The 27,478-nt window shown below is 44.3% G+C and overlaps 1 protein-coding gene and 1 pseudogene across 2 annotated transcripts in view; one reads left to right on the top strand and one right to left on the bottom strand.

Annotated features, from left to right (window-relative positions):
* ABCC5 (ATP binding cassette subfamily C member 5) overlaps positions 1 to 27,478 on the top strand; it is a 91,773-nt gene that overhangs the window by 51,646 nt on the left and 12,649 nt on the right. The window contains exons 15-26 of one of the 2 annotated variants that reach the window (XM_059064511.2): positions 1,495 to 1,698; positions 2,575 to 2,718; positions 5,392 to 5,494; positions 8,296 to 8,480; positions 8,867 to 9,013; positions 9,314 to 9,443; positions 10,934 to 11,087; positions 11,179 to 11,307; positions 14,098 to 14,284; positions 15,987 to 16,076; positions 18,649 to 18,838; positions 23,026 to 23,185. In XM_059064511.2, coding sequence (XP_058920494.1) covers positions 1,495 to 1,698; positions 2,575 to 2,718; positions 5,392 to 5,494; positions 8,296 to 8,480; positions 8,867 to 9,013; positions 9,314 to 9,443; positions 10,934 to 11,087; positions 11,179 to 11,307; positions 14,098 to 14,284; positions 15,987 to 16,076; positions 18,649 to 18,838; positions 23,026 to 23,185 — 1,823 coding nt within the window. The remainder of the gene's footprint in view (positions 1 to 1,494; positions 1,699 to 2,574; positions 2,719 to 5,391; positions 5,495 to 8,295; positions 8,481 to 8,866; positions 9,014 to 9,313; positions 9,444 to 10,933; positions 11,088 to 11,178; positions 11,308 to 14,097; positions 14,285 to 15,986; positions 16,077 to 18,648; positions 18,839 to 23,025; positions 23,186 to 27,478) is intronic. The other variant, XM_067034118.1, reaches the window with a different exon arrangement.
* LOC131757568 (small ribosomal subunit protein uS8-like) lies at positions 5,585 to 5,935 on the bottom strand (annotated as a pseudogene).

Below are 27,478 nucleotides of genomic sequence, written 5' to 3'. Positions count from 1 at the left end.
TCTTCCAACTTCCTTACTCACATATGGTCTCTAGAGAGGCCTTTCCCTCTAGAAAGAAAGAGTCCTGGGGCTTCCCTGGTGGCGCAGTGGTTGAGAGTCCACCTGCTGATGCAGGGGACATGGGTTCATGCCCCGGTCTGGGAAGATCCCACATGCCGCGGAGCGGCTGGGCCCGTGAGCCATGGCCGCTGAGCCTGTGCGTCCGGAGCCTGTGCTCTGCAAGTGAGAGGCCCCGTACCACACACAAAAAAAAAAAAAAAAAAAAAAAAAAAGAAAGAAAGAAAGTCCTTAGCACAAACCTGCCTTTCTTTGCTTCTCTGCCCTGGAACAGTTCCCAGAGGCTTGTCTTTGGAACTGGCTTGTGCCTTCAGTGTTGACACTCAAATCCCATGACCTGCCCTGGAGGCCTCTGGGGCTGACTCTTTTATTCAGCTGACTTCAATTTAAGCCCTCAAACCAGATTTGAATGGTTTGATTAGTTTACTGGTTCTCAGATCCTGGTCCCCTGATTAGCAGCAGATCAGCAGCATCACTGCAGATTCTTAGCCACACCCAGACCTACTGAATCCAGGACTCTAAGGGTGGGGCTCCACAATATGTTTTAACAAGCCCTGCAGGTAATTCTCATACCTGTTCTTATTTGAAAACCTCTGAATTAATTGAATTTTTTTAAGGATAAGGTTTTTTAAAAATACAGAGCTAGTTACCATTTGACAATTGATTTTTTTTCATTTGTTTATTTAGTAACATTTATTAAGTGCTTGTTATATGCCTGCTGCATGTGCAGAAGCTGCTGGAGGCACGGGGAATATAAAAGAAAAGGACAATAGTCTGTGTCCTCAAAAAGCTTACAACTGAGAGAGACATCCCGACAAATAGGCACAAAATAAGCTGATGAAAGAGTGCCCTTTCTTTGGGTGTTAGTGGAGAGGGGGAGGGGAGGCTTCACAGAGGAGAGGACCCCAGAACTGAGCAGACACAGTACAGAAGAAGGCATGACAGTGGTGGTGTGTGTTCATAATAGACACACAATTGAAAATGCTCAGATCCCAGGGTATGGAAGGGGGATTGGCAGTGGAGGCTGAGAGTTGCTGGGAAGCCAGGTGGTAAAGAGCCTGCTTCGTCTGCCATATTTGGGGGCTTAGATTATGTTCTTTAGGACTAAGCAAGGGTGGGACATGGTCAGCTTTGTGTTTTGGAAAGGTCTTTCTGCCCATGGAGAATGGATTGTAGCGGGACATCAAGAGGGCGTGACGAGGCTCAGATACAGGATTGGTTAGTAACCAGATGGTTGTGGGAGAGGAGGAGGCATCTGGGCTGATGCTCCCCCCAGTTCTGTGTGGGCCCTGGAGGACATGGCAGCACTTTATCCAGGTGGGGAAGTGAAGAGAAGAAGCTGGTTTGGGTGGAGGGGAGGGGAGGTGACTGGGGTGATCACTGAGCATTGTTCTGGACTTGAGCTGGAGGCTTCCCGTGCTTTCTGGGGTCCTGTAGATTGGCGAGCGCGGAGCCAACCTGAGTGGTGGGCAGCGCCAAAGGATCAGCCTCGCCCGGGCCCTGTATAGTGACCGAGACATCTACATCCTGGATGACCCCCTCAGTGCCTTAGATGCCCACGTGGGCAACCACATCTTCAACAGTGCTATCCAGAAGCACCTCAAATCAAAGACGGTTCTGTTCATTACCCACCAGTTACAGGTATGGTGCTTCCTTCCCCAGGCTCCCCACCTTGGCTTGGGAGATCAGAAACAGGGAGGTGGGCTTGGTCCAGGTACCTTTGTGGGGCTCCTAGAGGTCCCTGGAATCATGAGTGTTCACTTGCTCAGCAAATAGCCCCCTGTCCCATTGTACTAATAAAGCTCGTTATATCAGATGGCCATCTGAATCAGAGATCATTGGAGCATGTTAGTTTCTGCATGTAACTCAGTAAGTAAAAGGGCTGAGAGGAGTAGACTGAAAATGGAGTTTGGGTATGAGACAGTTTGGAAAGGGTTGTGTTAACATCTATACGCGAGTGGGAACTGTTTAGGGAAAACAAGCTCTTCTCCCTGTCATTCCATGACCAGCAGCCACTTCAGAGAGCAGCTCAAGGATGTTACCATCTGCTTTGCATATGTTGTCAAGTTTGGGGGCTAAGCCCCCATTTTGCCGCAGAAAGACTGTAATTATTTGTACTTCTGAGTGCAGGGAAGGGATGTGAAGTTTAATGCAGGCCTTTGTGTGGCTTCATCAGCAGATTTATGTCAAAAATTAGAGGAACTGGTTTTTGAACTACATCACGAGGCAGGACAAACTAAAGCAGCGGTTCTCAGTCTCAGCACAGTGGGGTTTGGGGGCCAGAGAGCTCCCTTTTGTGGGGGGCTTGTCCTGTGCATCCCTGGCCCCTATCCACCAGATGGCTGTAGTACCCCCTCCCCCCCAACTGTAACAACCAAAAATGTCTCCAGATATTATGAAGTATCCTCTGGGGGGCTTGTTCACCTCCAGATGAGAACCGCTGGACTAAGGTATAGGCGTTTGGATGTATTTGCACAAATATCAGCCACACTATGTTGACCCTGTCTTTGTCTCTAGTACCTGGCTGACTGTGATGAAGTGATCTTCATGAAAGAGGGCTGTATTACGGAGAGAGGCACCCACGAGGAACTGATGAATCTAAATGGTGATTATGCTACCATTTTTAATAACCTGTTGCTGGGAGAGACACCCCCAGTTGAGGTAAGATTCGTGGTGTGTGTGTGTGTGTGTGTGTGTGTGTGTCTGTGTGTCTGTGTGTCTGTGTGTCTGTGTCTATGTCTGTGTCTGTGTCTTTCCAGCAAGAGAGATGGGACCGTAGTGAGTGATGGAGAAATCTCAGCTGAACTCATTGTCCGCGTCTTGTTGGCAGGGGCCCTGTTCTCTGGTGACCAAACTGCTGTGCTTTTTCCGCATACCGGTTCTATTCTACGAGGGCAGGGTTGTGGGGTTAGAGAACAGAGGTCTTCTGTCACTGAGAGTTTATCAGCAAGGCAATGACAAGGAGAAGGACGTGGGCTCAGTGTGTGCTGCTGTTCAGTCATAACTTAGTTTCCTAAACTCCATCAAATCCTGACTGAAACATTAGGAAGCTCCTTTCTTAATAATCAAATGAATAAGGTGGCAGAGAAGAGACATTAAATACTGCATACATTTGAAAATTATCCATGGTGTCTTGGCTGCCGACTTGACACTCATTAACTAGTACCAGCTATGTCCCAGTTCCTGGATTAAGCACTTTATAGCTGTCATCCTGTTCAGCTTTTTTTTTTTTTTTTTTTTTTTTTTTTTGCGGTTCGCGGGCCTCTCACTGTTGTGGCCTCTCCTGTTGCGGAGCACAGGCTCCGGACGCACAGGCTCAGCGGCCATGGCTCACGGGCCCAGCCGCTCCGCGGCATGTGGGGTCTTCCCAGACCGGGGCACGAACCCGTGTCCCCTGCATCGGCAGGCGGACTCTCAACCACTGCGCCACCAGGAAAGCCCTGTTCAGCCATTTTAAGAGCTCTGCGTCCAGATACGATTATCTTCCACTTGTATAGCTGAGGAAGCGGGGGCTCAGAAGGGTTAAACAGCCTGCTGGAAAGGTCGGTTCGACTCCAAAGTGTTCCTGCTGCACTGCCGGGCCTCCTGCAGCAACACGGAAAGCTGGCCGCCCACTCTGGGCTCTGAGTTAGGCAAAGACAAGGGCGTACGTAGAGCTGGCTCTCGTATTGACCTTTTTATCCTCTGGTCGCCTTGGGTCCTAGGAGTTCACTCAGGCTGGGCTGAAAGCCACTTCTTAGCTACTAGGTCATTTTGATGGTGAGTAGGATGAAAGCAAAAAGTTATTGGGACCTTTTCTGGGACTCTTATTTCAGTGTTTGGGTATCATCCTGTTTGATTTCAGGTTCAGTACAACTCATTGTTCATGATGTGTTTTAGGCCTTTTGATATAACTCCGACATTGCGAGTGTCATCAGTAACTGCTATAGAGACACCTGATCCAGATCTGGATTTTATGATCTCTCCCTGTGACTCTCACGGTACTTTGAGCTCTTCAGATTATTTCCTCCTCACTGTACACGTGGAGGGGAAAATGAGAGGGAGAGAAGCTAAAACATGAAATGTCCAAGGAGCAAAGGAATATCGAGAGGGAGCATGTTGAGTGGAGGAGCGTGCTTTCAGTATATCACTTCACTTTCCTGAGCCTCAGTTTCCTCTTTGAGTTGGTGCATTTGAAATAATATGTAATGTTCTTATCCCATTCAGTGGTCAACAAATAGTAATTTTCTCTTTAGAGAGTGCATTTATTCATGCACTGTGGTAAATATAAAATTTAGAGTCCTATCTTATGTTCCAGATGTGGCTCTAAATTTTATATTATTTTCTGATTTTGTTTTCACTGTCAATTTTTAAAAAATCTAGTTGGAGAGCAAACTGGGGTCATGAGGCTGACAGTGACATAGAATTAAATGTAATAAACTATGTATAGAGAATTTCCTGTATAAAGATAGAAGAGGAGCTTGGAAAGGAGAACATTACGTAGTTTCTATTATCTCAGTTTCAATTTGATGAATGTTTTGTAAGTCCCAGCATGCCCCATTATGGGCAGTTCTGGGTGCTGGGCCCTGTGTAGGTTACAACCATGAGTGAGATGTCATCTCTGTCCTTGAGGGACTCTCAGTCTTCTAGGGAAGACCAATACTCTTATGCTCGTACAGGGGACATATGTAACAACACCAGGTCACATATGTAGCAACATGCTGTGAAAGTACTAACAAGTGCCTGGAGAACAGGGGAGGGTGAACTTTATTCTAGAGGAGTGTTAAGTTGCCTCAGGGAGACTTAAGATTTGAATCCATCTGAATGAGGACAACTGTGATTGAGCTGGGAGAGGAGAAGAGCATCCCAAGTGAAGAACCAGCGTGGATAAAAGTCTAGAAGTGGGAAATGGCAGTGTGATGTGAGGCATGGCTAGGCTAGGGCCAGAATGTGGAGGTGCTGCAAAAGCAGGCTAAGAAGTGGAAGTTTATCCCATGGTAGATCTATGATTTGATTTAGTGATGTGGGGATCAGAGATGAAAAGAATGGAAGTGACCTCAGCTCAAATACTCTGGACAAGTTGGAATGGATGAGAACAGCATAAAGGCTACTGTGTTTGGAGTTTAGGTCTTTAGTTACTTCGGGGAGAGCAGTGTCAGTGGAATGGTAGGAACCCAGCTCAAAGATATGGGGAGTTGGGGAAGTTACAGAAGTTAACTTTTAAGAAGCTGGATGTGTCTCTTTTCAATAAGAGCAGCAGCTTGATGGATGATTTGCTAACATGTCCTTTGGACATTTCGCTAAATGGCCATATCATGATGACGGAGACACTTCTTTCTTTTTTTTTTTTTTAAGATTAATTCTAAAAAGGAAACCAGTGGTTCACAGAAGAAAACACAAGACAAGTGTCCTAAAACAGGATCAGTAAAGAAGGAGAAAGCAGTGAAGCCAGAGGAAGGTAATGAACTTTTTTGAGATTTGTCATTAAAGTTTTTTTTGGTTTTTATTTTGCACTGAAGCATTTTATTTGCACATATGTATTACATCCCTAGAAAAAGGATCCCATGGTTTTCCCTCCAGTGTGTTTTCACACACTTGCTTTTTCATGGTCCATGACGCTAGATGAGGTTGTCAGTACAATGGAACCAAACAGGATGGGACCTGCCATTTTTCTACATCTTTGTGTTGCCCATCAAATCTGGGGCTGATCTCTCCACACTTGTTTAAGTTCACAGCAATTTTTCCAGCCCTGTGATCATCAGTTAAATTTGCCAATATAACCATGCTTCACCATCACAGTTAGAAACCAGATGATGACTTTGGAGCATGGCCTAATAAGCACCTGACGTTTGCCTCTCTTTTTCACATTGATGATGCTCTTGAGAGCATCAGCCAGCCAGGACGTTCATGAGCACCGTTTTGGTAGCACAGAAAGATGGTGTAAAGTGTGCATTAAAGTTTATCAGAAATTACGCCACGTGGTAATTCATGCTGTTTGATAGCATTGTGTGTTGTAGAGCTCCTGGCCTTATATTTCTAGAATACCAGGTTTTTGTATTATTGTTGGGAGACCATGAGGCACCTTGTGTTTTCTTAAGCCGACCAAGGCAACAAGAATGTCCCTTAATCCTATACCTTCTTTTCCTATGCAAGGTGGGATGAGGTGTAGGTAGTCATAGCTGAGTCATCTTGACTAAGCAGAATTGAATCGTGGGTTCATCTCTGCTCTTTAAAAGTCATGCCAACCAATGCAGAGGCATGCCAGCTTTAAGAATGCCTACATCCTCAGAACCTCCCCTGTTACAATGATATACTCCTCTGCTTGTCCCAAGCAGACTGCAGCAGGGCTGTGGTGAAGAGTTACAGCCAAGGCTTTTCCTACTTGATTTTCCTATCCAGAGTCTTTGGTGCTGTTTTTTAAAACCTTTATCTTATCAACTGAAACAAATCTTGGGAGTTAGAAAAGCTGTATGCAATACCTTAGGCATTTTCACTTTTGCGAACTTTAAGCTGCATATCAGTTTGCAAAGAATAATAATAATAATAAATTAAAATGCAGTCCTGTTTTAAAGTTCTTTCTGTTGTGTCACCTCCTCACCTGACGTGTTGAATCCAGGACCTTTCCTGGGTTTGCAACTGCTTCTTTCATTTCCTTGTTCTTAAAGCATTTGGTGTTAGGAGGTGACCATCCTGATTTATCACTCCCTGCCTCTTGTCTTTCTTTTAATTAGCCACATATGAGCTTTTGAATTCCGGTGTGATTTGAGATGCCTTGCTCTCACACACACAAAGCAAACACAGCACAGAAGCCTGAAACATCTGTCAGTTCCTGCCATAGACAGTATAAAAAAAAATAGAATGTCTTTAGGGGACATTTGTCCTTATTTACATAGCCACTAACCTGGAGACTCACATCGCAAAGTGCTCAAGGCATGTGTTGCTTGTTCCAAGGTAATTACACATCATATATGATAAAGGGGAGGCTGCTTCCTGTGGGGCTGTTTTCTCTGTATTCTCCTGTCAGCATCAGTCACCTGACAAGCCCAGGGAGCCCCTAGGAAATATCCTGGAATCTTTTCTCTCCTCCCACAACCAGTCACTCCGTCCTACTTAATTTACCTCCTGAAACTTCGTCCCCATTGCCATGACCCTGGTTCTGGCCTTTATCATCTCCTACCCAGACTGTTACAGCTGCCTCCTTTTTAATCTGTCCTCCACAGGAACAGCAGAGAGATCTAGTTAAAAACCAACCAACTCACTTTCCTGCCTGAGGCCTTTCAGTGGCCTCCCAATGTCAAAGCCACATTTTCTAATATTTTTCCTGATTTGGCACACACAGAAAAATGCCACTATTTCTTTGAGCCCCTGGGATGCATGGTAGAGGCTGCCTGAGGCGGCTGGTCTGGCCATCCCAGGCCCATCTAGTGCACAGCAGGGCCGGGGAGTCTAATCTCTACACCCCTGTAGCCCATTCTCTTGAGAAATTCTTGTCTGAAGGATAAAGTTCAAATGCCTTTATCCCCTGACAGCCTCCTTAATCAGCCTTATCTCCTGCCACTCCTTAGGCGCACAGAATGTTCCAGCCACGCTGTATTGGATATCTGTGTATACTGATTTGCTGTTTCCCCAAACCTGTGCCCATCATTTCCCCATCTGGCCAGACTCTGGCTTACCTTTCAAGACACGGTATGGGGAATTCCCTGGCGCTTCCACTGCTGAGGCCCCGGATTCAATTCTTGGTCAGGGAACTAAGATCCCACAAGCCACGTGGCACTGCCAAAAAAAACACCAAAAAACAAAAAAAACGCAATATGGACTGCATAGAAAGTCTTCCTGGAAAACTGCCTGCTAAGCCCCTCACAGCTCCCGCAAGTAGGTTATGTGCATTTCCTGGATGTTCCCATGCTGCCCTGTAAAAATAGCTCTAGCGTTGGAGTTTGCACATTTTATTATAATTATGTATTTATTTACCTGTTGGTCCTACTACACTGAGGAAGGATGATCTGAGCCAGATCTCCAGGGCAGGGACCTGATCTTAATCTTCATTACCGCTCCAGGGCCTCATCCTGGGCCTGGTTCATAGTTGGTGCTTAGTAAATGTTACATGGATAAATGAATGCTCATGATGAAGGGGAAATAATTCTCATCTAGAGCTCTGTGAAACTGTAGGCTCCCTTTGATTCTGCTCTTCTACAGGTGACTTAGTTTTGAAAAGCAGCCTTTCCTTTCTGAGTTCGTGTCTCTCTTTTCCTTACCTAGGGCAGCTTGTGCAAATGGAAGAGAAGGGGCAGGGTTCCGTGCCCTGGTCAGTATATGGTGTCTACATCCAGGCTGCTGGGGGCCCCTTGGCATTCCTGGTCATTCTGTCCCTTTTCATGCTGAACGTGGGCAGTACTGCCTTCAGCAACTGGTGGTTGGGTTACTGGATCAAGCAAGGAAGTGGGGTAAGGTTCCTCATTAATGGGAAAATTATATGTATCATAAAGTGGCCATCTCTCCATAGTCCCTGTCTCTCCTTAGGGAAACTGTTCTAGTTTTCAGTTAAAAGAAGCAATGAACAAGGATTACCCAGGATAAGAGATGAGTCCTTAATGTAACCTCAGCAGATAATTGCTCCCTGACCAACTCACGGAGCAGTAGAGCTGATCAGTAGCAAACTGTAGGCTGTCTGCTGTCGTCCTTAGAAAAGAGAGAGGGAGCGGGGCAAAGGCTGCCTTGTGTCTGCCTCAGCCAGGTCCCAGAGTTTTTATCCTGAGCCAAGAATGGCCCTGATGCGGGGTTCTTGGCAGTCCCTGGGAGTCTTTCCTCACAGACCCTTGCCTCCAAACAGAACACCACAGTGACTCAGGAAAACAGGACGTCTGTGGGCGGCAGCATGAAGGACCATCCTCTCATGCAGTACTACGCCAGCATCTACGCCCTCTCCATGGCAGTCATGCTGATCCTGAAAGCCATTCGCGGAGTGGTCTTTGTCAAGGTATGTGCCCTGGTGGGGGCCTCTGCTCCTCTCCCCGGTGGCTGTGTGGTCGGGATCCCGCCTGGCATCTCTCGGGTTTACTCTGAGTCGGGGAGCTCCTTTAAAGAGGGGTGGCCCTCGCTGAAGTGACCTGCATCCCATCAAGCCTCAGCTTTTTCCTATTAGCCACCTCCCTCCTCCATGACCATTTGCCCTTCTCTGGCTTTGGGCGTCGATGTCCTATGGAGTTGAGACCCGTGGAGTGGGAGCTGAGCCTGCCCGAGTCCCAGATCTCTGATTACGCTGTGCTCTGCCCCTCAGGGCACATTGCGAGCCTCCTCCCGGCTCCATGACGAGCTTTTCCGAAGGATCCTTCAAAGCCCTATGAAGTTTTTTGACACTACCCCCACTGGGAGGATTCTCAACAGGTTTTCCAAAGACATGGATGAAGGTATTTCTCACTGCTTCTCTCTGTTGTGCTCTGGAGCACAAGCCAGAGCACAGTGGCTGTCGGTGTTTGCATCAGGAACATTTCAGTTTGGGCATTTTCTCCACATTGCAACCTCTCTTTAGGCTAAGGACCTATCTCCTTTTTCACCTTTTGTCTGAGTTCTTATTTGATCTTATTTAAACTGAAAACCAGTTCAGAGCACTGAGTTAGCATAGAGGCTTTGGACGGGGGCATCTCAGAGTCCAAAACACATATTTACTTGTGGGTAGTGCATAGGTTCCTGGACACCTACAACCTCTGACAGGTTTGCTGGATGCTGGATGCTTCATGGACTGTGCCAGCACCAGAACTTAAATACAGCTGACCCTTGAACGACAGGTTGGCTGAATCTGCAGATATGGAAATACGGATGAGGAACCACATATATGGAGGGCTGACTAAGTTATATGTGGATTTTTGACTGCACAGAGGGTCTGCGTCCCTAACCCCTACGTTGTTCAAGGGTCAACTATACTCCCATAGCCCATAATGATAGTGATGCTGCCTGACATTCATTGAGGGCTTACTGTGTAACAAGCAGCGTACTGAATATTCTACATGCGTTATCCTAATCCTTACAGCAGCCCTGTGAGGTGTGGATATCGTTTCATCCACTGAATACACGGAAAAGCTGATGCCTAGAAAGGTTAAATAACTTGCTCAAGATCACACAGCTATTAAATAACAAGCTGGGAATTGAGCCCAGATCTTTTTGACTACTGTACTGTGTTGCCTCCATAGAAGGAGTTTGTTTCAGATGTCAATAGGCCAGTGTAAAGCCATGGCCAGAGGTAACAAGGGATCAAAATCATCACTGATAAACAGAACAGTGATACGTATATGCATGACATGATCCCATTTCTGTTAAACTCACATACAGACAAATGGAAAAAAGATTGAAAAAAAAAATCAGTGGTATCAACATGTCTCAGATTTGCATGAAAACAGGTGAGGGGAGATGTTCAAAAAACGGTGAAGAAAATGTTGATAACTACTGGAGGTTCTATACTCTTTCAACTTTTGTGTATGTTTAAAATTTTCCATGATGAAAAATTTCCTAAACGTTAATGGCAGTTCATTGATATTGGTAAGAATAAAGACTATGTTTATTTATTTTTTTTGCATATTTATTTTCCACATATTTTACAACAAGCATATATTACTTTGCAAAGTGGAAGAAATGTTTAAAGGGGTTGGGCAGCATAATGAACCAAAAAGAGGGCACAGGGGAAAAAGATCACTTAAATGCTCTTGGGATAAGAAAAATTAGAGCAACCAGGTTTCCAGATTTTTCTTTGATCAGACTGTTTAAAAGGCAAAAATCACAACTTTCAGATAGGGATTTTAGGGAGCCTCTTTTTGTTTTTTAAAAATTGGGGGAAATTTAAAATTCCATTTTCCCTGTTTGTGGATCCCAGCATCTGACACATGTTCCTTTACGGTTTCCCCAGTCGATGTGCGCCTGCCGTTCCAGGCTGAGATGTTCATCCAGAATGTCATCCTTGTGTTCTTCTGTGTTGGAATGATCGCGGGAGTTTTCCCGTGGTTCCTTGTGGCAGTGGGGCCCCTCATCATCCTCTTTTCAGTTCTGCACATTGTCTCCAGGTAAACAGGAAGTCTTCATGTCTTCCAGGGCAAAGGATGAAGCCAGAGTTGCTAGTCTACCCCTCTGACACAGAACACATTCTCTCTCCAGGGTTCTGATCCGAGAGCTGAAGCGTCTGGACAATATCACGCAGTCACCTTTCCTCTCCCACATCACATCCAGCATACAGGGCCTTGCCACCATCCACGCCTACAACAAAGGACAGGAATTTCTACACAGGTTAGTTCAATGGGGGCCAGAGGGCTTAATGGGGAGCCAGGATCTCAACATTTAATGATAGTTTAAGAAGCCTTTCAAGGTCAGAATTCCAGATTATAAAGCTCATTACTAAGAGTATTAGTAATTTAATGATCTCTGATTAAGATTCACTTGCTTGGTGGAGCTCCCTTCTGAGCAAATGGGAAGACAAAAACACAGATTTGGAGTCTGTTAGCTTTCAGTTCTGAATGGCTATATTTGATGGAGTTTTGCTTTTTTAAAAAATTTATTTATTTTATTTATTTATTTTTGGCTGCATTGGTTCTTCTCTGCTGCGCGTGGGCTTTCTCTAGTTGCGGAGAGCGGGCGTTTACTCTGTTGCAGTGCCTGTGCTTCTCATCGCAGTGGCTTCTCTTGTTTTTTTTGTTTTGTTTTGTTTTGTTTTTACTGTTTTTGGAATGGTTACTTTTATTTTTTAAATTTTTATTTTATTTATTTTATTTTTGGCCATGCTGGGTCTTTGTTGCTGCACGCAGGCTTTCTCTAGTTGTGGTGAGTGGGGGCTACTCTTCGTTGCAGTGCACAGGCTTCTCATTGTGGTGGCTTCTCTTGTTGCAGAGCACGGGCTCTAGGCACACAGGCTTCAGTAGTTGTGGCATGTGGGCTTCAGTAGTTGTGGCTCGCGGGCTTTAGTAGTTGTGGCTCACGGGCTCTAGAGCACAGGCTCAGTAGTTGTAGCACACGGGCTTACTTGCTCCACAGCATGTGGGATCTTCCCAGACCAGGGCTCGAACCCATGTCCCCTGCATTAGCAGGTGGATTCTTAACCACTGTGCCACCAGGGAGGTCCACAGTGGCTTCTCTTGTTGCGGTGGATTCTCTTGTTGCAGAGCACAGGCTCTAGGATCATGGGCTTCAGTAGTTGTGGCATGCAGGCTCAGTAGTTGTGGCTCACGGGCTCTAGGGTGCAGGCTCAGTAGTTGTGGCGCACGGGCTTAGTTGCTCTGCAGCATGTGGGATCTTCCCAGACCAGGGATCGAATCCATGCCCCCTGCATTGGCAGGTGGATTGTTAACCACTGCACCAAGGAAGTCCCAGAGTTTTGCTTTTTTGTTATTATTATTATTTTTTTAACTTTTTAATCTTTTGAACAGTAAAAGACATTGACACTAGACTGACATTTTATTTAGCTGTTGAATATTGTTGTATGAGAAATGTATGTACATATATACTCATTGTGGAGATTTGTGTTAACAAGAGATTGAATTAGACTAAAGGTCATTCAGTAGAGGACTGGTTAAATAAGCTGTGTTGTCCCCATGTGGTGGAATATTATATGGCCCCTAAAAAGAACGAGACTACTCTCTCGGTACTGATAATGAATGATCTCCAAGGTATATTAGTGAAAGAGCAAGGTACAGATGGGCGGGTATTGGGTGCTCCTTTTAATTATGTTTCTGTATCTGTAACATTTAGAATATCTCTGAAAGGACACATAAGAAACTAATAGTTGCCACTGGAAAGGGGAACTGAGTAGCTGGAGGAGGGCAGGAGAAAGACCAACTTTTCATGATAAAACCTTTTGTACCTTGTGAATATTCTGTCCTATAGAGTATATTATTCATTCCAAAAACTAAGTAATTAATGTTAAAAAGGAACTCTAAAATAGAAAGGTTTAGTTAAACAATTCAGAAAAATGCATCCTAACTTTAAGTGAAAAAGTAAAATATGCTGACCGTGTACGTGTGTATGTACATACCCACAGAAATGTGAGTGCATTGAAAAAAATGCTGGGAGTAAATGCAGCAGAATATTAACTCTGGTTTTAGCTGAGTGGTGAGAGTACTGGAATTTTACATTTTCCTCTTCTATTGCATTTTCTTAATTTTCTCTAAAATGCACATATCTTATTGTAAAGAGGGTAGTGATTTTTTTTAAAGCAAAGCACATTTGCCCACCCAGATCTCCCACTCTGGAGTTCTAGTTGTGTGTAGGTGCCAGACCTTCAGGTGGGGTGTGATTACTCTCTAAGCCCCCTGGTGACAGTGATGTCTTGCTCCTGCAGTGACAAAGGTTGTCTAGGTCTTTTTGCTCTGGTTTAAATCACTGCTCCCGGTTCTTTGCTCCATGTCCTTGGGAAACAAGTGTGTCAGCAGACAATTTCCACTTTCAGTCCAAGGTTTTCTTTTTTTCTGGTCTTGTGCCATTTCTGCAGTTTACCGTTGTAACCTCTCTTTCTTTGAGAAAATGACCCCTGACCTAAAACATTTTTCTAAAGCTTAAGCAGCCTCTTTGGGCTTCCCTGGTGGCGCAGTGGTTGAGAATCCGCCTGCCGATGCAGGGGACACGGGTTCGTGCCCTGGTCCGGGAGGATCCCACACGCCGTGGAGCGGCTGGGCCCGTGAGCCATGGCTGCTGAGCCTGCGCGTCCGGAGCCTGTGCTCCGCAACGGGAGAGGCCACAGCAGTGAGAGGCCCGCGTATGGCAAAAAAAAAAAAAGGAAAAAAAAAGCAGTCTCTTTATTTGGTCTCCTTCCCTCCTGCTTTCCCTATGCTGTTGAAGTAGATATCTTTCCCTAGCATCTTTAACACGTTTCTTTGAAAGGGTAAAACTAGAAAACCCTCGTGTCCTCCTGTCTGTGGAGCCTGGAATACTCTGCACTCCTTAAGTTTCCATCTCACACTCCTGGTTACAAACAGTAGTACTTCAGTGTTAGCCCTCCACCCATAACTCACCAGAGCTTTGGCATCCTCCATGACCAGGGTTGTGTGGTACACTATTTGCCTATTAGGTGTTCTGTCTTCCTCACAGGTATCAGGAGCTACTAGATAACAACCAGAGTCCCTTCTTCTTGTTCACGTGTGCGATGCGGTGGCTGGCAGTGCGGCTGGACCTGATCAGCATTGCCCTGATCACCACCACCGGGCTGATGATTGTTCTCATGCACGGGCAGATTCCCCCGGCCTATGCGGGGCTTGCCATCTCTTATGCTGTCCAGGTTAGTCTCTGGGATGGGGCGTCCTCTTGCTCGTATGTTGGCCTAGGACAGAGCTCGTAGGGGGCTCTACCCTAAGCCATTATTTTACTTCCAACTCCTAGAGCTTTTCCCCGTCTGCTTTGGCAGTAACACTCTGGACTGGTATACAGTCAGCCTTCCACATCCACATGTTCCACATCCATAGATTCAACGAACTGCAGATCAAAAGTATTTGGGGGGGGAATTTCCAGAAAGTTCCGAAAAGCAAAACTGAATTTACTGTAGGTGGGCAACTATTTATTTTTGCCCAACTATTTTCTACATTGTATTTCTAACTATTTACATAGTATTTACATTGTATTAGGTATAATAAGTAATCTAGAGATGACTTAAAGGATATAGGAGGATGTGTATAGGTGTTATGCAAATATTATGCCATTTTATATAAGGGACTTGAGCGTCCGTGGATTTTTTTTTATTGGTGGGAGTCCTGGAACCAATCCCTCATGGATACTGAAGGTTGACTGTATAGGAGTAAAGGGATTTAACTCTGTTGCATTTGTCTATGAAATAGGTGCTATGTTTTTCTTAAATAAATATGATTTTGAAAATGGTTTCTTAATTATAGGTTTCTATCTTCACTACCCTTTCATCTCTGGCCTCTTCTTAGTCTTCTAAGAAATAAATATCAATACATTTCTTCTGTGTGTTTTATTTTCAGGCCCCTGATTTTCCCAATACTGTTACATAAGTAAACCCTTCTGGCCCCTAGGAATGGTTGAAGGTCTTCAAATAGCCCAAAGACCAATTGGGAACTTGAGCACTGACTAGATATTTGAAGATGTTAAAGAATTGTTACTAACTTTTTAAGATGTGACAATGGTTGTTTTTAAGGAATCTTTATATTTTAGAGAGGTATAAGCTGAAATATTTATGGGTGAAATGATAGCCTATATGGGATTTGATTCCAGATGATATGGAAGGATGAGGTGGTATAGATGAAACAATATTGGCTGTAAGTTGATAATTTTTTAAGATGGATGTTTGATACATGGGAGTTCATTATACTCTCCTCTCTTTTCTTGTATACGTTTGACATTTTTCTATATTGGAAAGATAAAAATAAGTAGCCAGAAGAAACCGAAGGAGATACGTATCTTCACAGATACCCAAAGATATTTGTCCAATTTATGCAGACTTCCTTGATTATTAGAGGTGGGGGGAGAATCTGTGTTATATATACTGTGTTTCAGAGTCCTGTCTGAGGCACACAGGGGCTCTGCGTTCGGTTTTGGCCCAGCCTCATTTCTCTTATTTGACCTTGCTGGAAGCATTCTCACTGCTGCGCACAGGTTGATATAATCTCCATTTGTTGTGACTGCTACATCAGGTGTAGGTACAAGTATGAAGCACAGCAGTTATTCAGCTACAGTTGAATTACTGGAAATGTAAAGACGGGCGGAAAGCCCTCGGATACAGGAAAGTTAATGCCAGCAGTACCACAATGCCGCCTGCATTCACTGAGAATTGCAGTTGATTGGGTGCTATTAGCATTGTCTTAAATATTTAGAGAATGATTTGGTCCCTAAAACCAGCTGCTGCATGTGCCCAGTTAGTTCTTATAACTCGAGTTGTGATCCCTTAGATGAAGGAGGTTTTCTAGCGTTGGCCTGGTGTGTATTAATAGTAAATTCTCTCTTGGATTCTTGTTTTCCATTATCAGTTAACAGGACTGTTCCAGTTTACTGTCAGACTGGCATCTGAGACAGAAGCTCGCTTCACCTCAGTTGAGAGGATCAACCACTACATCAAGGTCAGGCTACTACAGGCCTTTTGCTACAATCTGACTTTTCATGGAGCAGTTTTACCCTTTTACAGCCTCGAGTAAATGTCCCAGGAGGATGCTTGTTTTCTCTGCCTTATCTTGTCCCACGGGAGAGGCAGCAGTCTCTCCAGCATGTGTGGAGTGGAGAAGAGAATATCTTAAGATTTTCTAAATATATTTGTGAATTGTGCCTGATTGAGAACCTATGTTCATCCGCTAATTTCCAAAGCATTCCCTTTATTTATTTGTTTGTTTGTTTGTTTTGGCTGCACAGGGTCTTAGTTGCAGTGTGCGGGCTTCTTAGTTGTGGCATGTGGACTTCTTAGTTGTGGCGTGCATGTGGGATCTAGTTCCCTGACCAGGGATCAAACCCTGGGCCCCCTGAGCGTGGAGTCTTACCCATTGGACCACCAGGACAGTCCCCAAAGTATTACTAATCTCATTAATTCAGTTAAGCTGACTAATGTAACATTTTCCTTACACTATTTAAAACCATGTATTATTTCAAGTCTTAGTCTAGTTTACTTGTTCTTAACCAGGGAAGGCCATCAGAATCCCATATGGAGCTTGAGGCAAAGACTAACACGGGCCTCATCTCTGAAGATTCTAGTGCAATAGGTCTGGGATAGGACTCAGACTTCTGACATTTTAAAAGCTCTGTAGCTAATTCTAAACTGCATTCACAGTTCAGAAACCAGTTAATTGAGTCGGTACTGAGATGATCTAGCTCTTCCCACCTTTCCCCAGTAACCCTTGCAGTCCTGCCATGGGGCAGTGTCTTGCTGGTGTCATAGGTGGAACTCGAAAGCAATTTTCTGTAGAGAGAAGCAGAGTCCTGAGTAGTTAGGATTCTCACATTTAACCTATTTCTCAGGAATTACCTATTTTGTGAACTGCCCAGAGACTTTATTAGCATTTATATCATTATTTACAGATAATGAATACATTCCAAGTTCCAACTAGAACGTTGACTTACAAACATAGTTTTAAAAAACTAGCCTTTCACTGAGAACGAGTATATTATGTAAACTGCATTTTCTAATAGAGACATGCCCTGCTGATTTATTTTGTCAATGAGCCTCATCAGTCATAGGATATTTCTTAAACTTATAAATGATTGTTATCAGAAAGAATGGCAGATGGCTATCTGATAAATCTGCTAAAAGCTATTCTTCATGTTTATACATGAGTCTCTTGGCCCAATGCTCTGGTCTGTGGACAATTTGTGGGTGTACATGTGGGTGTGTAGTGTTTGATTTAATATCACTGTTGGTGTGAGTCTCTTGCTGGAAAAGTCAGGGTGATGGTCAGCCGTGGTACAGAGTATACTCTGCACAAACCAGTCATATTCCTGAGGACTGGCTCCCCACTGCCAGTCCCCAACCTAGATGCTTGTCCCAACACAGAGTTTTCAGTCTCCACCCCCGCCTGCCAGAGCACTGCAGTCTTTGGCCATTACTTCCCTATGAGGCTATTAAGCTCCATGACTAGTCACCAGAGAGTTTTAAAGCATCGTGAAGTGTGACTGTTGATGACAAAAATTACCCAATGGTTGTATTAAACACAGCATTTTAAAGCTAGAATGGATTTCCAAAATCATCTAATCTATTCCCCACAATTTGCAGATGAGAAACTAAGACGAAGAGTGAAGAAGTGGTATGTCTGAGTCATGCAGCTATTAGTGGTGGAATTTGGAGTAGAGTCTGTCTCTCCTGGACTGACTGAGAAGGCAGGATGCCAGGGTCTGATTAATGTTCAATAAATGAACTTTCCCTCCTTTGGGTTCAGGCCAGTGGTTTTCAAATGATGGAACCCTGTTTCAAAGGGAATATTTTCAAAAAATTCCAATAAAAACTGCTGTGCTTGAAGAGGGATGGAAGGCTTCATGCCTCACGTTGGTCTCCAAGGAAGTGTTTTTTTGTTTTTTGGTTTTTTTGGCTGCATTGGGTCTTTGTTGCTGTGCGACTTTCTCTAGTTGAGGCGAACGGGGGCTACTCTTCGTTGCCGTGCACGGGCTTCTCATTGCGGTGGCTTCTCTTATTGCAGAGCACGGGCTCTAGGCAGGCAGGCTTCAGTAGTTGTGGTGCACGGGCTCAGTAGTTGTGGCTCACGGGCTCTAGATCTCAGGCTCAGTAGTCGTGGTGCACGGGCTTAGTTGCTCCGCGGCATGTGGGATCTTCCCGGACCAGGGCTCGAACCCGTGTCCCCTGCATTGGCAGGTGGATTCTTAACCACTGCACCACCAGGGAAGTCCCTCCAAGGAGGTTTTGTGGAAGAATTCCTTATGACAGAAGGCAGTTTGAAAGCCACTGCCCTTCCCGAGCTGCTGCTTAGTAGCCATTGTAGACTGCTAAGTGTAGAGACCACTGTACTCTGTCTCTGTCTAGTTTACTGGTGATGAGCATTCACTGCAAGGGGACTCTTTCACAGCAAGGGAACAGAGCGGCAGTTTTCTCTGTGTGGTTGCTTTGGGTGTCCTGGTTTTACTTCTCTGTGACAAGACCTTGCAGCTCCCCCAGAATCTATAGTCAGTCTGAACCAGCCACTTCTGTCTCCCCAGACTCTTTCCTTGGAAGCCCCTGCCAGAATTAAGAACAAGTCCCCCTCCCCTGACTGGCCGCAGGAAGGAGAGGTCACCTTTGAGAATGCAGAGATGAGGTACCAAGAAAATCTCCCCCTGGTCTTGAAGAAAGTGTCCTTCACCATCAAACCTAAGGAGAAGATTGGCATCGTGGGACGGACGGGATCGGGTAAGGATGTCCTCTATGGAGAAACATTTGGCCCTACCAGAATCTAGTCTGGGACCCATGATTTCCTGTTTATTGAATACCAGTCTCATCCCTTCATATCAGATTCCTGTTAAATGAGCAGTTAGTGTCTCCGTCTCTGAAACCACTTTTCTAGGCTTATTTTCAACCCTGCTTTCATAACATTTAATGCTTTTTCTAATCATAAAAGTATACATTCTCAGTGCAGAACACTTGGAACATATAGCAAAGTACAAAAAGGGGAAAGGTGCCCATAACTCCATTACCCAGAGATAATTACTGTTGACATTTTGGTGGATATCTTGTTAGGCTTTTTCTATCAACAAATGTGTTTACAAATATGAGGTCCTTTTATACACACTGTTTCATGGCCTGCTTTTAAAATTACCAAATATTTTCCATGTCAATTAATATTCTATGACATGATTTCTATGCAGCATGATATAAAATTCTGTTTTATGGATGTACCATCATTTATATTAACCCTGCTTCAATTGAAGGGCATTGAGGTCGTCAATTTTTCACTATTATGAATAGCACTGCAGTGAACATCCTTATTTCTATGAAGTAAAAATATACAAAAAATTTAAGGTCTTTGTGATGTGTTGCCTGTATAGCCTCATATTTATCAGAAGCCAACATCATTCTAAGTAGGGAACCTATGTTCCTTTGAAGACAGAAATTATTTTCTTGATCTGACATCAGTTGCAGATAGAGACTAGGCCTTCCTTTTAGGCATTTAATTTCACTCTCATTCTTAGAAATGTGTTACTATATGCCCCTTAGATTTCTAGAGTCAAGACTTGAATAATGTGTTTCTTTCCCTCTTTCCTTCCTGAATAACATTTCAAGATTGAGTCTTGTCATCTTTCACTAACCTGTTTACCCTTGTGTAAGAGGTCTCTCTGAGTCACTTCTCATTAGCTTTCTGAGTTCCATGCTTCCTTGGCATCAAAACTCTTTTAGCTTTTTTTTTCTTGCCATTAAAAAAAAAAAAGTCTTTTCTAGCCAATTTACTTTAAAGAAACTGCTAACCAGAAAAGAAAAAGCTGCTTCCTCTTTGAAGGAATTATTTCATGTCAAAACAAGATACTGCCTCTAGGCTTGTGCATTGGAAAGAGAATGCCCAGCCAAGGAGGGTGAATATCCCCACGGCTCTTACTTTGCTTTCTCCCTCGAATTCCCTCTGCTACATTGGCCCCCAGGGGTGCACTGCTCCCCTGAAAGCTCTGACTGACCTCCCTTCCTGTGTTTCCCTTTAACACAGGTAAGACAGACCGAAATTTTCACCAAGACTTTATTAAACAATGAGTAGTGACAGATGAGACATAAACAAAAATAAAATAATTATAAATAGCCCGACTTGGGCTTCCCTGGTGGCGCAGTGGTTGAGAGTCTGCCTGCCAATGCAGGGGACACGGGTTCATGCCCCGGTCCGGGAGGATCCCACATGCCGCGGAGCGGCTGGGCCCGTGAGCCATGGCCGCGGAGCCTGTGCGTCCGGAGCCTGTGCTCCGCAACGGGAGAGGCCACAACGGTGAGAGGCCCGCGTATCGCAAAAAAAAAAAAAAAAAAAAAAAATAGCCCGACTTACAAAGTCTAAACTGTAATGCTTATAAGCTTCTTCTGAGACTATGTCATAGGCCCTGGCTCTCTGCCGTGGTTGTAACCACTGTGAGGACCTCATTGCCTTTTTAACCAACACGTTCCATCAGTACAAAGGTAGTCTAGTCTCAGATCTTTTGTTAAAGTGGAACAACTTAACCTGTTTATTTGAGCGCCATTCCTTCCTCAGCTTAAATCTTGAACCACTGCCACGGCACTGGGGAGGGCCTCCACCTCCTCCCTTCTACCTGGGAGGGGCCCCTAACCATATCCTCCAGTCCTGAAAAAGCCAGTTCCAGGAAGAGAGGCCTCATCAAGAACTGTCCTGCTACATGGACTCAGGTTTCCCAACTCGTTTCTGGTAGATGGACCTGAGGACTCCTGCCTTAGGGAGATGGGCGTTCTGGGTTCCCACAGGTTGTTTGACGGGGGTCAAATCTCAACAGCAGGACTGTGGCTGCAAACATTGGGGTGAGGCAGGTATTTGTGCCCTCACTGACCTCTGAATAGACAGTCACAAGGCTGCCATGAGAGGTCTTTCAGAACATGGAGCCAGAGGAGGGGAGGAGGGTCAAGAACTAGGAAAACTGCTCTAACAGATAAAAACCTGTGGTTCTACATCTAAACTGTGGGTCTGACTTGCAGAATGGTAGATAGACAGGACTATGTCAAACCTTTTTTTTTTTTTGGTGAGGTAGAACACTGAGCTTTTAAAATATTTATATCTTTTTGACAAAGTAGTTTCAGTTCTGAGGATCCGTTTCAAGGAAATCGTCTGAGATAGGAGCAGTTTGAGCACTGACCAGGTTGCCATAGCATTAGTATAGTAAGTTTTAAATAAACTACATGTGCAATGTTAGAGGACTGATTAAATAAGTAAGAGTACAGCCACATGATGGAATTTGTTGCAGCCACTAAAACTTTGTCTTGAAAAGGTAATAATATGATTGAGTGCTTGCTAGGTAATGTTAAGTGGAAAAGCAGTTACAATATTATTTCTCTGGTATGATCTCAACTCTGAGGAAAAAACTAAAAGTAAATGTGTCCAAAAAAAAAAAAGCGGTAGTGAGATTATGGGAGATTGATATTAAATCTGCTTGAATTACTTGTATCATTTTTTATTTTTTTATTTTTATTTTTTTGTGTGGTACGCGGGCCTCTCACTGTTGTGGCCTCACCTGTTGCGGAGCACAGGCTCCGGACGCACAGGCTCAGTGGCCATGGCTCACAGGCCCAGCCGCTCCGCGTCATGTGGGATCTTCCCGGACCGGAGCACGAACCCGTGTCCCCTGCATCAGCAGGTGGACTCTCAACCACTGCGCCACCAGGGAGGCCCTTGTATCATTTTTTAAATGAAGAGTTAATTAAGGGACTTCTCTGGTGGCGCAGCGGTTAAGAATCCACCTGCCAATGCAGTGGGACACGGGTTTGATCCCTGGTCCAGGAAGATTCCACATGCTGTGGAGCAACTAGGCCCACGTGCCACAGCTACTGAGCCCACGTGCCACAACTACTGAAGCCCATGTGCCCTAAAACCTGCGTGCCACAACTACTGAGCCCCTGCACCACAACTACTGAAGCCCACCCACTCTAGGGCCCATGTGCTGCAACTACTGAACCCGCGTGCTGCAACTACTGAAGCCCGTGCACCTAGAGCCCATGCTCCACAACAAGAGAAGCCACCGCAATGAGAAGCCCATGCACCGCACTGAAGAGTAGCCCCTGCTCGCTACAACTAGAGAAAGCCTGCATGCAGGAACGAAGACCCAATGTAGCCAAAAAAAAGAGTCAATTAAGCAAAGCTGTTCTGCTTATCACTGTGATACTGAACTCACTATTTTAACCCCCAAACCTGCTTTTCTACCGCATTTTCCTATTGTGGTAGAGAATCTATAGCCACTCATTTTCTCAAGCCCAAACCACCTTCCCTTGTGTGTTTAGCCGGGAACTTCTTCCATTTCCCAGCTGCCACAGCGATGCAAGGCCTTGTCTTGTTTCTCTCTCAGCTAAGATAAGGGGACAGAAGAGAGAGAAGACAGCTTGTCCTCTGACTTGCCACTAGCTCCTTGCTGTCTGTTCTCACTTTGCCTGAGAAGCATTAACCCTGTGTACCTGTTCCTAAGGTGAAAAGGAGGCGTTTCTCCATTTTACTCTCATGAGAGTATAACAGTCCCTCCCACTCCTTCTCAGGCTGGAGCTGTGTGATGTAAATGCATATGCTTGGTAGCTCAGGAAAGTTAATTGTTTTTTGGGGGGGTTTGTTTGGCCGCACCACGCGGCATGTGGGATCTTAGTTCCCCATCCAGGGATCAAACCCATGCCCCCTGCAGTGGAAGCGTGGATTCTTAACCACTGGACCGCCAGGGAAGTCCCAGGAAAGTTCATTGGTTTTGGTTTTGGTTTTTGTTTCTGGCTATCATTTTATACATTATCTGAGTTAATCAGTTGAAATAATGATTGAACAAATAGAAAAATAGATGAGGTTGCCCTGAGAATTAAACCAGTTTTGTCTTCACAGAATTTGCTAATTGAACGACTTTTCTGCCCGTCTTCTGACTCGTCAGGGAAGTCCTCTCTGGGCATGGCCCTCTTCCGTCTGGTGGAGTTATCTGGAGGCTGCATCAAGATCGACGGAGTGAGAATCAGTGATATCGGCCTTGCTGACCTCCGGAGCAAACTCTCCATCATTCCCCAAGAGCCGGTGCTCTTCAGCGGCACTGTCAGGTGAGGAGCTCAGCACCCACATGTTTCGTGCCACATTTCAGGCCAGCTGGGCATGTTAGAGCCCCCATCGGGGACTGAGATCTAGTGACCTCTGATCTAGCGCTTTCCCATGACACCATGTGCTCCCCATTGCAGAAGGGGCAGCTCCAGTGTCCGAGCCACCTCATTAGCTAAGTGGGGCCCAGAGGCCCTGCAGCGTGGCGGTAAGAAGTCAGAGAGATCTGGGCTCTGTGTCTTAGACAAGTTAACCACGCCTAAGCTTGTTTTCTTTTCCATGAAATGGGGATACTACCAAGCCCTGTTGTTGTGAAGATTGAATAAATTTGTGCAAATTTTATACAAGCACAGAGGCTGGCAAAGGGCGAGCATCCTATACACGGTAGCAGCCTTCATCGTTCTCCCCATGCTGTACTCTCTTCTAGGTACACTCCAAATCACAGTTCTCAAGATGGTCTTCAGGCATTATTACTACTCACGTTTTTTCATCTTCCAGTATCTTTCCCCCGCCTTTTGTTCGTACTCTAGAATGATGCCTGTCTCTGAAATCTGCCAGATTGCCAAAGATAAAATAACTAAGAAGGATATATGTTTAACGCTGTTATCTTTTCCTAGGCTTTATTCTACCTTTAGCCTGAAGCTTCTGCCTCCTAAAAACAATGTGTTTCCATAATTTGAGTCAATTTCTATTTAAGTTGACTCCTTCTAAATAAGAACAGCTTTAACTATACAGTTGACCTAGATAGGACTTCTTTTTTTAAATCACTCTAAAAATGATATTGCCGTTCCCTTTTTTTTTTTTTTTTTTTTTTTTGCGGTATGCGGGCCTCTCACTGCTGTGGCCTCTCCCGTTGCAGAGCACAGGCTCCGGACACGCAGGCTCAGCGGCCATGGCTCACGGGCCCAGCCGCTCCGCGGCATGTGGGATCCTCCCAGACCGGGGCACAAACCCGTGTCCCCTGCATCGGCAGGTGGACTCTCAACCACTGCGCCACCAGGGAAGCCCGCCATTCCCTTTTTAATTTTTAGCAGTTTCAAAAAAAAAAAAAGTACCAACTTAATTTCATATAACCACAGGCAATGTTCAGACTTGTCTTTAAAACTAGACCTCCACACCACCACCACCACCCCACTTTCTTCAGAAGTGGCATTTGAACCCACTGATTCAAAGAGGTTCACAGCTCTTTGAATCACCTGCATTCATGTGGGGTCAACGTTCTTGGGTGTGTTTATTTGGCATTTCTCTAAAACAGTAATGAATTTGGACAGCATAGACTGGATCTGTTGATGAGGATGTCATTCCCTTTGGGTATGAGATAACAAGGTCAAACAAGCAACATTAAAGAGAATTATAGGGCTTCCCTGGTGGCGCACTGGTTGAGAGTCCACCTGCCGATGCAGGGGAAACGGGTTTGTGCCCCGGTCCGGGAGGATCCCACATGCCGCAGAGCGGCTGGGCTCGTGAGCCATGGCCGCTGGGCCTGCGCGTCCGGAGTCTGTGCTCCGCAACGGGAGAGGCCACAACAGTGAGAGGCCCGCATACTGAAAGGAAAAAAAAAAAAGAGAGAATTATAATTTATTGAAGACTCAGGTCTAAAATTAAGAAATTGAAAGGTGTTGCCAAATCTGCTCTTCCTTCCCATAAATCTCTCTATTTTTAGATGCCACAGGAATGCCTTTGAGAATAAAATTAACCTTATAATTTTGGCTCAGGAAAAAGAACCATATTTTTCTTAATTTTTTAAATCATCATTTAGAAGAGAACTAGGATATAAGACAAACCCACAGCCAACATTATTCTCAGTGGTGGTGAAAAACTGAAACCGTTTCCTCTAAGATCAGGAACAAGACAAGGTTGCCCACTCTCACTACTGTTATTCAGCATAGTTTTGGAAGTTCTAGCCACAGCAATCAGAAAAGAAAAAAAATCAAAGGAATCCAAACTGGAAAAGAAGAAGAAAAACTGTCACTGTTTGCAGATGACATGATACTCTACATAGAGAATTGTAAAGATGCTACCAGAAAACTACTAGAGCTAATCAATGAATTTGGTAAAGTAACAGGATACAAAATTAATGCACAGAAATCTCTTCCATTCCTATACACGAATGATGGAAAATCTGAAAGAGAAATTAAGGAAACACTCCCATTTACCATTGCAACAAAAAGAATAAAATACCTAGGAATAAACCTACCTAAGGATACAAAAGACCTGTATGCAGAAAACTGCAAGACACTGATGAAAGAAATTAAAGATGATACAAACATGTGGAGAGATATACCATGTTCTTGGATTGAAAGAATCAACATTGTGAAAATGACTGTACTACCCAAAGCAATCTACAGATTCAATGCAATCCCTATCAAACTACCAATGGCATTTTTCGCAGAACTAGAACAAAAAATTTCACACTTTGTATGGAAACACAAAAGACCCCAAATAGCCAAAGCATTCTTGAGAAAGAAAAATGGAGCTGGAAGAACCAGGCTCCCTGACTTCAGACTGTACTGCAAAGCTACAGTAATCAAGACAATATGGTACTGGCACAAAAACAGAAATGTAGATCAATGGAACAGGATAAAAAGCCCAGAGATAAACCCATGCACCTATGGTCACCTTATCTTTGGTAAAGGAGGCAAGAATATACAATGGAGGAAAGACAGCCTCTTCAATAAGTGGTACTGGGAAAACTGGACAGCTACATGTAAAAGAATGAAGTTAGAATACTTCCTAACACCGTACACAAAAATAAGCTCAAAGTGGGTTAAAGACCTAAATGTAAGGCCAGACACTGTAAAACACTTAGAGGAAAACATAGGAAGAACACTCTTTGACTTAAATCAGAGCAAGATCCTTTTTGACCCACCTCCTAGAGAAATGGAAATAAAAACAAAAATAAACAAATGGGACCTAATGAAACTTAAAAGCTTTTTCACAACAAAGGAAACCATAAACAAGACAAAAAGAGAACCCTCAGAATGGGAGAAAATATTTGCAAACGAAGCAACTGACAAAGGATTAATCTCCAAAATATACAAGCAGCTCATGCAGCTTAATATCAAAAAAACAAACAACCCAACCCAAAAATGGGCAGAAGACCTAAACAGACATTTCTCCAAAGAAGACATACAGATTGCCAACGAACACATGAAAGGATGCTCATCACTAATCATTAGAGAAATGCAAATCAAAACTACAATGAGGTATCACCTCACACTGGTCAGAGTGGCCATCATCAAAAAATCTACAAACAATAAATGCTGGAGAGGCTGTGGAGAAAAGGGAACCCTCTTGCACTGTTGGTGGGAATGTAAATTGATACAGCCACTATGGAGAACAGTATGGAGGTTCCTTAAAAAACGAAAAATAGAATTACCATATGACCCAGCAATCACTACTGGGCATATACCCTGAGAAAACCATAATTCAAAAAGAGTAATGTACCACAATATTCACTGCAGCTCTATTTACAGTAGCCAGGACATGGAAGCAACCTAAGTGTCCATCAACAGATGAATGGATAAAGAAGATGTGACACATATATACAGTGGAATATTACTCAGCCATAAAAAGAAACGAAATTGAGTTATTTGTAGTGAGGTAGATGGACCTAGTCTGTCATACAGAGTGAAGTAAGTCAGAAAGAGAAAAACAAATACCATATGCTAGCACATATATATGGAATCCAAAAAAAAAAAAAATATTCTGATGAACCAAGGGGCAGGACAGGAATAAAGACATAGATGTAGAGAATGGACTTGAGGGGCATGGGGACGGGGAAGGGTAAGCTGGGACAAAGTGAGAGAGTAGCATTGACATATATACAGTACCAAATGTAAAATAGATAGCTAGTGGGAAGCAGCTACATAGCACAGGGAGATCAGCACAGTGCTTTGTGACCACCTAGAGGGGAGAGATAGGGAGGGTGGGAGGGAGACGCAAGAGGGAGGAGAATGGGGATATATGTGTAGCTGATTCACTTTGTTATAAAGCAGAAACTAACACAACACTGTAAAGCAATTATACTCCAATAAAGATATTAAAAATAAATTTAAAAAAAGAGAACTAGGAAATAAGGCATGTTAAACGTTAGACTTCCCTTGAATATGCTGCCACCAAGAAGTATCAGTGTTCATTTCAAATTTTTACAGCACTTCATTTGGGTCTGTGACTCGGGCTTCTAGAGTTAATGGTTAAGAATTGACCTGCTGGCTGATGTTTGTAGAACACTGGAAGCACAGCCTTCGTGGGAGATGGGGCCATTTGTTATCAGCTCCAGAGATATGTTGCCACTT

The sequence above is a fragment of the Kogia breviceps genome, chromosome 5, assembly GCF_026419965.1.
Source record: "Kogia breviceps isolate mKogBre1 chromosome 5, mKogBre1 haplotype 1, whole genome shotgun sequence".
NCBI classification, from domain to species: Eukaryota; Metazoa; Chordata; class Mammalia; order Artiodactyla; family Physeteridae; genus Kogia; species Kogia breviceps.
Note: the sequence above shows the minus strand (reverse complement) of the source record. Positions and strands in the feature narration are given on the sequence as shown.